Below are 11,713 nucleotides of genomic sequence, written 5' to 3' on the forward strand. Positions count from 1 at the left end.
CACTCAGCTCCACTCAAACCCTCTTTTAAGCTAACGGCTCTCTAGCAAACTATGAATAGTCTTGACTACGTTATTTCACATACAAAACCCCCTCGTTTCCTTACTTTGCATTCAAACACAGAAGTGACTGTGCCATGTCAGGCAGATACCTGGTAAGCCCCAGACATATTACGAAGGTCCACGCTGGCAATGAGCCAACTGTCTGAGGGTTTCTCCGCCGTCCATAACAGGTAGTCAAAGTTCTCGCCCTCGGGTCGTAAATGCAGTTGAAGAGAGCCTGAGCCTGAGATCTGATAGACCAACCGCATACAGCTCCAGTCTCTGAGCTCCAGCTCTGGGCTGACCAGGACAAACTTTTCTTTCTCACCAGAAGATGATGGATCTGCTGTGATGAAGCGACCTGAAAGAATCAGAAGAGTCATAATTTCAATACTGGTGAGAACATTTGTGCAGAAACGCATGCATTATGTCATAAGTCTAAGAACAGAAAAGAAACACTTTAAAAATGTAAAAGAAGTTTATAGTTAATGATTGTTTACATTCAGTTCTGTTATTTTCAATGGAGGATATAACAATGGATCTGTATTTTCTAAAGCCAAGTCAATCTAATGATCCAGGCTCTCACAGGGTCATCATTAATGAACAGAAACCTCTTAAAAAAACATAAATAAGATGAATGGGTGACTGTTTCACCATTTTAAACTGTGTGTCAAACAACAGGTGTGATCTGTATCAGGTTCTCCAAAATGAAGTGCATGCAATCACAGCAAATGAAGACTCAAGGGAGACTCAAGTGTTAATTTAACAGTCCATTTAATCTTCTGACTTTAACAAAGAGACTGTTTAGAGCACAGAAATAGGTTACGTTCACATTTAAACAGTTTATTAAAGAAGAAATATCAGCTGTCAGAAGTAAAGTAATCATATATGTTGTGAACGTATCCAATTTCCTCTTGTTTAATTTGCATCAAATCTCGACATGATGTAAGAGTGTGTTTGCTGCTGTTAGCTTCAGTGATCTCTGATAACTCCAGATGTTCTCATGGTGATTCATTCCAGGTGCCAGATGAAAACGATGCTTTTTTTCTTCTCTCTTCAAGACCTCTTGCAAAAACATAATAATTATCTACACTTTGGTTTGGGATCTCATATATTTAGTCCGTGAGCAAATGCCAGTCGTTAAAATCCCACTTCTTTGGCCATGACATCAGCTTCTGAGGTAGGTGTTTAAAATAGTGAAGTCATGTCTTTTGTAAGGTCCACTGAATTTAGTCCCCATTTTGTGGAAACACAATAAATTCACAATGAACCACAAAGTAGTCTTAACAAAAACACACAGTCAATGTATTAGCACAGTCACAAGGTCAGCATTTTCAGCGATGATTGCAAACATGATAAATAAAAGGCTGGATTTAATCACAAGCAGTTCATGTTTACAGTTTTTCTCAATTGCTAACACACAATTCATGAAACAATTCACCATTTTCTCACAACCATAAACACAATCTCGTAACTACACACCAACTTGTACAAACCTCAAACTTCCATGTCAAAATCAAATATTTCAGACTTTTAAGTCAAAATCAAAATTTGGGCTCAGATGACACACAAAACCTGCAAATACACAGACTACTTTCCTGCACAGTGAACACTAGTGAGATCAATTCATAACACTGTAACAAAAACCTCTTATTGGGATTTGGCAGCTTAGTGCTTAGAAGTAAACTGCAACAATGAGCTTTAGGAAAAATTATTTTCATTTCACTACTGTAAAGTGATCTTACAGGAGATGAATGTAGATGAAGAAGTTGCTCTTACAAGAGAAGAAAAGTTCAAAAAGTAAAGAACTAAATATGAACTGTGTATGCAACACAGTACAGTATACTGTCAATTACAGTAATACATAAATAAAGAAATAAAAAAATTTCATTACAGTGTACAGTACTATATCAGTTTCTTGGTCTTCTGACAAAAGACATTCTCTACCTTCCTTAGGGAGTCGTCTCTCAGTTCTGCAAAACTACAGCACATGTAAGCTACAAATAAATTTGACAACCACGAATTTGAGGGTGTACATGTGCTACAGTTTACTGGACACAGAAGAGTGAAATTTCTCTCATATAAAGTACTGTTACTGTGTACTGTAATTATACTGTATGTGTAAGTAGTATATAAAACCCTGTCGATGACTCTAGGATGCAATTTCTAAAGCACAATCACCTGTGCTCCTGTTTATATTATCCCGATATCCCGAGATTCTGATTGATGTGTCATCATTTTTGCTACTAAATGTTTACTGATGGATAAATGTGTGCTAGTTGAGTTCACATAGTGACACTTGAGTTAATTATAATTATGTGTTTGTGTTTTCTGAATGAGACCATGGTCAAACCACTGTAAAATAAGGGCATTTTGTGTAGAGTTTTGCAGAAAACATTAAGAAAATTGGAAACAAGTGAAACGTGTTTATAGTTTTAAGAAATGTGTCTTTGTTTTGAGAATTGAATAAATGGTCTGGGAAATTGTGCTAAATGAATCAGTTATAGTGTGTTAGCAATCGAGAAAAACTGTAAAGAAAACAAACTCAAAATAACACTTAGAATACAAAATACCAAAACAAGTCAAGCAGAACAACTAACATAACCTAGATGAGAACGGACAATGAACTGAACAAACTAATCAATGAAATAGAGAACAGGTGCAGATTATAATCAATAAATAAAAAACCAATAAGGAAATCAAACTCAGAGCCCGTCCACACGTTTAGATGTATACGTTCAGATGGATCCGGCATTTTGGGAGCCTGAAACCGCTATTTTTTCATCGTTTTGAGTCGGTTTCAGTGGTTTTGTGTGTATGCATATACTTCTTGAAAGCTCTGGCTTAGTGTGGATGAAGCCTCAAACACAGGAACCTGAAACGGACATTAAACCTAAAATACCAATACCCGTAACAAGCATACAGTTGAACATTGAAAACATACTTTTAACTTTTAACTACATTTTAACTAAAAAGAGGAAAGAGCTGATGTCATTGACCTATGTGGCTTATAACACACTATAAAAAAGTTCCAGGTGACTTAAAATGCTTCTGTAACTAGTTGCAGAGCCTTAAAGGGATAGTTCACACAAAAATGAAAATTCTGTCATCATTACTCACCCTCAAGTTTTCCAAACTTCTGCTAAACACAAATTAAGATATTTTGAAGAATATGGGTAACCAAACAGGCCCAGGGCCCAGCTGACTTCCATAGTATGGAAGTGTTCAGCAGAAGAAATGCATACAGGTTTGGAATAACTTGAGGGTTAGTAAATGATGACAGAATTTTCATTTTTGGGTGAACTATTGCTTTAAGTTATAGCCTTAGGTTAATTCATTAAGATTAGGGTCTCAATCGTGCATGTCTACCAGGTATATTGTTGAAAATACTAATCTAACGCAAATTAACAAATTTTGGTGTAGCTTCAATGAACTTTCTGGAAGTTGTGATTTTAAGTTAGTTCAATATGTGTCGTAGATGCAGACAACTTTTTCTTGCTTTACTTACTTGTCCTTTCTCATCCCACCTCCCCCTTTCTCTCCCATATTTGGCTTTCTGTCTACTCTAAACTGTCCAGTTAAATAAAGCCAAAAGAACAAACATAAATATAAAAACAAATATTTTAGATTGACTCAACTACAATTCATATTTTTTATGGAAGCATTTTCCCCTCTACCTCGCAATGGCATCTCTGATGTGCACCAATGTGAAGGCAGGATAAAACTCCCCAAAAACAAAGGTGTAAAGTCCTTGAGTAAATGTAATTAGTTACTGTACTTAAGTATCTTTTTGGCTACTTTGTAGTTGTACTGAGTATCAAAGATATCGGCAATTTTTTCTCTCTACTTGACGACATTTTTGAGCAAGTAAATGTACTTTTTACTCCACTACATTTGTGATGAATAATGCAATTACAAATTACATTTTTCATGGCAGCTAACTTTTTCTGCAGCAGTTTGTTTTTGATATATAGAAGTGATATCGCCATCTAAGGTCATTGAAGCTACTATATCTTTCAGTGTTTTGCCTTCACTCCCCCAAAACAAGGCAGGTGTTTGATTTATTAGATGAGGAAATGACTGCAGCCACTGATGAGGCCGAAACCAGCACATACAGTAGACTTTGACTATTTAATTTTATTTAACATTGTTTTATTTACCTGCTCTATTGACAAGACCGTTTTGAAGGATATTGGTTTACTTATGGCCATTTTGTGCACGTGAGCTTAACTGAGACTTGAGAGTTTGTAGACGTTTAAAAGGTTGTTGTGTCGACCTTGATTTATTGCAACATTGAAGTGTTCAGTTTTATTTTGATTTTAGAAAATAAACTTGATTTCTCATCTTACAAATAAATTGTTTCTTATTTTCACTGCATGTCTCTCAGGTGTTGAGGACTAGAGCATCTCTGAGCCTACATTCAGTACAAGTAAAATACTTAAGTACTGTTAAAATCAGATACTTTAAAGGTGTCATCGAATGAAAAATTGAATTTACCTCGGCATAGTTGAATAACAAGAGTTCAGTACATGGAAATGACATACAGTGAGTCTCAAACACCATTGTTTCCTCCTTCTTATGTAAAATCTCATTTGTTTAAAAGACCTCCGAAAAACAGGCGAATCTCAACATAACACCGACTGTTATGTAACAGTCGGGATCATTAATATGTACGCCCCCAATATTTGCATATGCCAGCCCATGTTCAAGGCATTACACAAGGGCAGCCAGTATTAACGTCTGGATCTGTGCACAGCTGAATCATCAGACTAGGCAAGCAAGAAAGGACAATAGCGAAAAATGGCAGATGGAGCAATGATAACTGACATGATCCATGATATTATGATATTTTTAGTGATATTTGTAAATTGTCTTTCTAAATGTTTCGTTAGCATGTTGCTAATGTACTGTTAAAGTGGTTAAAGTTACCATCGTTTCTTACTGTATTCATGGAGACAAGAGAGCCGTCGCTATTTTCATTATTAAACACTTGCAGACTGTATAATTCATAAACACAACTTCATTCTTTATAAATCTCTCCAACAGTGTGTAATGTTAACTTTAGCCCGTTAGCCACGGAGCATAGCCTCAAACTCATTCAGAATCAAATGTAAACATCCAAATAAATACTATACTCACAGGAATCGATGCATGCATACAGCATGAATGACGAACATTTTGTAAAGATCCATTTTGAGGGTTATATTAGCTGTGTGAACTTTGTTTATGCTGGTTAAGGCAGTCGAGAGCTCGGGGGCGGGGGAGCGCGAGATTTAAAGGGGCCACGCGCTGAATCGGTGCATATATAATTATGGCTCAAAATAGGCAGTTAAAAAAATTAATAAAAAAAAATCTATGGGGTATTTTGAGCTGAAACTTCACAGACACGTTCAGGGGACACCTTAGACTTATATTACATCTTGTTAAAACTGGTTCTAGGGCACCTTTAAGACTTTTACTCAAGTCGTATTGGAATTGGTGACTTGTAAACTTGTAGTGGAGTCATTTTCGATGTAAGGTATCTGTACTTTTACTCAAGTATGGTTTTCAGGTACTCTTTACACCTCTGCCCAAAAGCCTGTCCCTCACATGAGAGTGCAATCATTAACAAACGACAAATGATCCATCCAATGATCCCATCAATTCCCAGACAAAATCATCACCCGCTGCATAGTTTAATAAAATATTATCCATCAAAGTAACAAACCATGCAAGCAATATCATTTCTAGAGGCAATAATAAGTAGTGGAAAAATTACTCTGCACATTTTTTTTCCCAACATGAGAGAGGCTTTTACTGAAGAAACAAATAATGAGTAAAGTGCAATTCTCACTAAACACTCAAAACTCACTGCAGCAGCTGTTATTCAGTAAGTGTGAAGGAGATCTGGCTGGAAGTAGCCCACCTCCTTCTGATTCTTCATAAAAATGGTTACAAGTTTACATGAACTCTGTGAATGTCTGCTGTGCATCTTCAAACGCCTAAATGATTTCTACAGCTGCTGAAAATGGCTGGAGAAACAAGGTCAGCAGATCTCCACATTCAGTTGTTTCTCATCATTTCCATCTCAGCTCCTGTTTTTTTCTTACATTTATAGTTTTTTGGCTGCATAAATATTAAATTAAAAAATGATAAATACACTAAATTGTATTACTTTCTATGCTTTAATAATAGCAAAGAGTGGGCACGTTGATACACAGTAAGCATATGCCTATCTTTTTATAAAATAAAAGAAAAGTTATATGGCAAATAGATTATCATCTGCTTTCATTCATTAAAAGTTTAGTAAAGTTCCTTCATTTTCCTAAAACTAAGAAGTCTGTCTCTGCTGTGTTTCCACTACAAAGTCAGAGTTGTCTAGGAAACCAAACAGAGACACACATTTGTTGCCAAGTCTTGTTTTATTGACCTATGGGGAAAAACTCACTCCATAAGCAGGAGACAGTTGTCAACCAGACAACTGCCCAGGGTATGTTCACTGGATTACACTTCTTTCATCATAACAGTCATTCTAAAGCATCTTCTCTGTTTTCCCCACAGCTGAGCCCATCCAGTTGATCACCAGCCATCATAGTTTTTGGCAGAGGACAGAAACAAAAGTTAAGCTATGAAAACAAAGCTTATTTTTAGAACAGAGCACAAACGGTTATGGAAAGCGCTTGTGCTCAAAGCACAATGATATTAAGGTAAATACAAATACAAGTAGCATACAAGAAAAAAAAATTATGTCCTGCAGCATGCGTCTCTTGTGAGATGTTGAGATGAGAAGAGTTATAGCATGCATGATCTGTGAAGCATCTCTGGCCAGTGTGCATCATAAAGGCCAATTAATAATCTACGGAAATTTTTAGTTCTGATGAACAGAGATCAGATAAAGTCCTGTCATGTAGAGCAGGCTCACTCGAAGAAGTGCAGATGTGCAACGACTAATCCTTAAACACTGAAGAAAGTAGGGCAGAACTTTTTATATAAATCCTGCATAATGATGCATTTCAATACATTCACAATTCCTTGACCAGTTATAACCTAATTGAAGTATACAGGTTGCACCATGTGGTAACCAGGTACCCATGTTACCAGTGCTCATGAAAAGATGCTCTGTACTTATAGCCAAAAATTAGATTTTTAAATTTGATATCTGAAATTTGATTGGCTGCTGATGGTTGTTTTTGTTGATTTGCACAATTGATTTTTCATGGCTTGATTAGCAATTGCCCTGAGAAGACACGCCAAATTGAATTTTCCTTGATCAAACAAATTGGCATGTATCCTCAGAATATCTCTGTTTGTCTGTGGTGGTCAGATTGTTTAACTGATTTATATCTTCAAAACGCTTTGAAGAATCAAATAATTCTTTTTGTCATGATGGTCTTGGAACAATGTGTGCCAAGTTTTATATGCTTGCATTTTGTATGCCAAATATTAGACTAAAGAAAATGTGAATCTGCACAATTCCACTACATCATGCGCATTATATCATGAGGGTATCTCTTGTTGTGATGGAACCCATTGCTTCAGAGAGTTATTTTTGTTTTTGGACATTGTTTTATTAAATGCTGCGAGGAGCCCGTACGCCAGTGAGGCAACCTCCGTATATAGCCCACCTGCAAGTTCCCAACCACAAATGACTATGGCTAGAGTTTAAACTTTCAAATTCCGTATGAATGCCAAGGGAAGAATTGTGTGCCTAATACACAATGCCATGGTGTTTTACATGCACAAATGGTCACAACACGTCATCAGTATGCGAATAAAATGTTTCCATCATCTTAATAAGCATTTGAACTAAAACAAAACTCAATATAATCGGCATCTAGCACATTAAGGCCCCATTTACACTAGTGCGTTTTTGTTTTAAAACGACGTTTTAAAATGCAAACTATCCTTATCTACACTGCCGTTTCCACAGCGTTTCAGAGACGATCTCCGTCTATACTACACGAAACAATGTCACATGACCGTTCATGCACATTAGGCATGCGCGTACAAGTGTAAACAGTTGCCTCTTGCGCATGTAGGCAGCTGCAGACAAGTGCAGACTTTAACTGCACAATGGCTGCTAAAAATGACAACAAAGCCAGCAAAGATTGCAGTTCAGTCTCCATGTTATTGTTTAGATGGTCGTCAAGGATACGCAGAGCGAATGTGGGCAGCCACGCCATCGTTTTCAAAACACTCCGTTTTGGTCAGTGTATTTTTAAACTAAAACGGGCTCTGCAGCGTTTTCGAAAGTCATCTTGAGACTACGGTAATTATGAATGGCGTGAGCACAGCATAATGTGTTCAAGTCCTCCTGGGAAGTTTGTATTTACAAGTTCATCGTAAACTCAATGAGTTGGGAAGTCCTGTTTACGACGTCAGGTGCTTTCAAGTCATTTTCATTGGAGCAAGATGGCAGTGTACCTTCTCTTAACAAGTGATTTTTTATGAACAAAGTTCGGGAGGAGCAAGTTCAGATAATTAAAGGTGCTATAGAGGATGTTTTCGACGACTGAGAAACCAAAGTCTGTTAGTGAGATTTTGAAATGAGCGCATGCGTAAGAACAACCCCCTCCTTCACAGCTCATTTCGAGGGAACGCCTCCCAAAACTCGTGCACGAGTATTGGAACACGAGTGTTTGTTTACCACCGGCATTCGCTGTGTCGTGTTAGTGGATTCATTATGTCGGACTCACCGCAGGTAACTCATAATCTGCACTTGTTACTCCTGACAAAAACATTGCATGCGGTGCCTGTGGAGTGTGGAAAGTTACTGGAGCGCGCACGTCTCTCACAAGGAACGTAATGGCAGTGATTGACAAGCCAGAGGGCCAATCGTTTATGCGATGAACACACAAAGGATTGGCTGATGTTTTTAAGGCCCTACCTCGTGCACAGATGATGTATTGATATTATTCCTTTCAGTGCACCTAATAAATAGCCTTTTATCAGTTAGTAAAGACAGTTTCAAGTAATATTGCAAAAATGTATAAAACAAAACATCCTCTATAGCACCTTTAATCTAATTAGCACAGGTGGAGAGCATTCAGTTAATCAACTCAACCAATGTCAAGAGGTATAAATTCAGCAGACTTACTTTTGTTCATCTGAGAGTTTATCAGCATCCCTCCTCCACCCCATCTCCTCACTTCTAGTTCTATCTACTTTTACCACAACGGGGGGGGAGGACTCTGGGTTCGGGCCAAAATTCCGAGCTCGGAGCCCTCTCCCCCGACGGCACGCCAAATACGCATAACTTTACTCTATTTAATTATATGGACATGTGAACTTGTGAAACTGCACAAAAATGTAGCAAGGTTTTTAAACTACTTCTAAAAAAATGAACAAAGAATGTGCATTGGGTGTGTTTTGCTTTTTTATGATTTTAATTAAGTGAAGTGTGACCAAGTATAGTGTCCCATACTCGGAATTTGTACTGCATTTCATCCATCCAAGTGCACACACACAGCAGCGAGTGTTATAAACACACAAACACGCCGTGAACACACACCCAGTGCAGTGGGCAGCCATTTTTGCTGTGGCGCCCAGGGAGCGTTTGTGGGTTAGGTGCTTTGCTCAAGGGAACTGTGGAAGAGAGCACTGTTCATTCACTCCCCCACCTACATTTCCTGCCAGTTACTGGGACTCAAACCCACAACCTTCCGGTTACAAGTCCAACTCTCTAATAATTAAGCCATAAATTAATTTATAAAGCCACAGCGCACTTTATCATTACATATTATATTGTTATATCACAATGAATTATATTTTGTGCAGGCAATTAGCTTATTTTGTTGTAAATTAAAACTCTGACAAAGATTGTAGTATTCCGCCATGTTTCTCACTGACACGGCCCAAATCGTAAAGATCGGGATCCCCAGCTTCCCACTCATATTTACGACTTTGTGGTGGCGTTCATGTGAATTCACGTGATTTCAGCAGTTTGGCGGTTTGATACGCGATCCGAATCACTGATTCACAGTGTTTTGAAATCGCCCATCACTAGATATGTTAAAAAGTCGTTTTGGGTTTTTTTTTTTTTGGCGCACAAAAGATATTCTCGTCGCTTTATAATATTAAGATAGAACCACTGAACTCACATGAACTGATTTAAATATGTTTTTAGTAACTTTATGGATCTTGAGAGAGGAAGTACCATTGCTATCTATGCAGGCCTCACTGAGCCATCGGATTTAATCAAAAATACGAACGAACGAAGGTTTTACGGACGTAGAACGACATGAGGGTGAGTAATAAATGACATTATTTTCATTTTTGGGTGAACTAACCCTTTAAACTCGCCATAAAACGCAAATGTAGGCTACATATTATAGCGCCATCTAGTGTCCGTTGTGTGGTGGTGGGTGCCTGAGAAGTGTGAAGCCTAATGATTTTGGAAACATCTTAAGTTTGAGGCGTTTACAAGTTGGGGTCTCTGGTTCCCAGGCACTTTCAGGGCAGAAAAAGAATAAACAGTACTAGTAGGCTACATATAAAAGTCCTTGGACCCCTCTCATACCTTCCTCGTTGATGGTCCAGGCAGCATAAGCAGGATCAGACGTGTAGCCGCAGCTGTCCGCGTCGAAACTGCAGGAGCCGCGCAAAATCTGCGTCTGAGCCCGTGTCAGAACAGCGACTGCTGAGGATGACATAACATCAGATAAGCACTAAACTATATCATCTTAACGAGAATAAACGCGCACTGTTAGCGGAAATAAATGTGCAAAGAGTCAATTCAGCAACGAACAAGTCCACGTTGATGCAACAAATAAAACTTGCACCAATGCATAGACGCATGCAAACAGTTTTTCCATTAAGAAAAGTGATGACCTACCCAGAAGGGTTGCGAAGTGAAGCAAACTCATGGCAAAAGTTGCAGGGATGCTGGAGTGGAAGAGTGAAGGTCCACTAACGCAGATTGCGTACGTACGGCAGCTTGAGCACACAGCGCACTGCGACCGCTGCATTCACTCTCCATGCTTTGACTCTGGCAGCGCTCAACAGACAGTGGGAGGAGGGAGTGGTTGTTGAGGTTTCTATTTCAGAACAGGCAATGGATCTCCCTTAGGTAAGGAGTTTGCCGCTGTGTAAACGTCTGCAGAAATGACAGACAGAAGACTTCATCACTGCTTTGATGGCCTTTAATTACTCAAATAGTCTGTATAGCATTAAATGTTGTTTAACAACAGTGAGGTTTGAATTGCATGTTTAATAAGTGAATACAATTGTAGGCTTTACTTTGTAAATGTTATGTGGTTTTCTAATGTCAGTTCCAAAAAACAACATACTTTACGTGTTGATATATAGCAACACGTAAAGTATGTCATGAACAATGTCATGAAGTAAACTGTACCAAACCACTGTAAGGTCAGTCAGTACCAGCATAGGAGTAAGTGGTTCATGAACTGGTCTGGTGGAGTTAAAAGCAACAAAGTCATTCTGTTTAAATTAAAATGTACACTATACACGGTGGGAATGGGATTTTATGTTAGGAACACTGTCTTCTCTTTAATTTGCCTAATAAAAGTGGAATGGTGAACAACAGAGACCCAGCTGCAGGCTTTCAACAATCCTGTTGTTCATGAAGCTGTTGCTTTTTACAATAATATCCTTGCAGGCACAAAATCCACAGAGCAACAAATCCACGGAATATGCACAAGGATTGTGGTAATTCCCACAGGGATCATAACTCACC

At 38.2% G+C, this 11,713-nt stretch overlaps 1 protein-coding gene across 3 annotated transcripts in view; it reads right to left on the bottom strand.

The window, feature by feature from the left end:
- The window catches only part of mamdc2a (MAM domain containing 2a), a 31,287-nt gene extending 20,086 nt beyond the window's left edge, over window positions 1–11,201 (bottom strand). Inside the window, exons 1-3 of one of the 3 annotated variants that reach the window (XM_048189263.1) lie at window positions 10,853–11,192; window positions 10,538–10,654; window positions 150–400 (exon numbers count right to left, since the gene is read on the bottom strand). In XM_048189263.1, coding sequence (XP_048045220.1) covers window positions 150–400; window positions 10,538–10,654; window positions 10,853–10,985 — 501 coding nt within the window. In that variant the 5' untranslated portion in view covers window positions 10,986–11,192. Of the gene's footprint in view, window positions 1–149; window positions 401–10,537; window positions 10,658–10,852 lie in introns of all 3 variants that reach the window. The other 2 variants (XM_048189261.1, XM_048189264.1) reach the window with 2 other exon arrangements.
- Between the last annotated feature and the right edge of the window lie 512 nt (window positions 11,202–11,713).

Source organism: Megalobrama amblycephala, linkage group LG4 (assembly GCF_018812025.1).
Source record: "Megalobrama amblycephala isolate DHTTF-2021 linkage group LG4, ASM1881202v1, whole genome shotgun sequence".
NCBI classification, from domain to species: Eukaryota; Metazoa; Chordata; class Actinopteri; order Cypriniformes; family Xenocyprididae; genus Megalobrama; species Megalobrama amblycephala.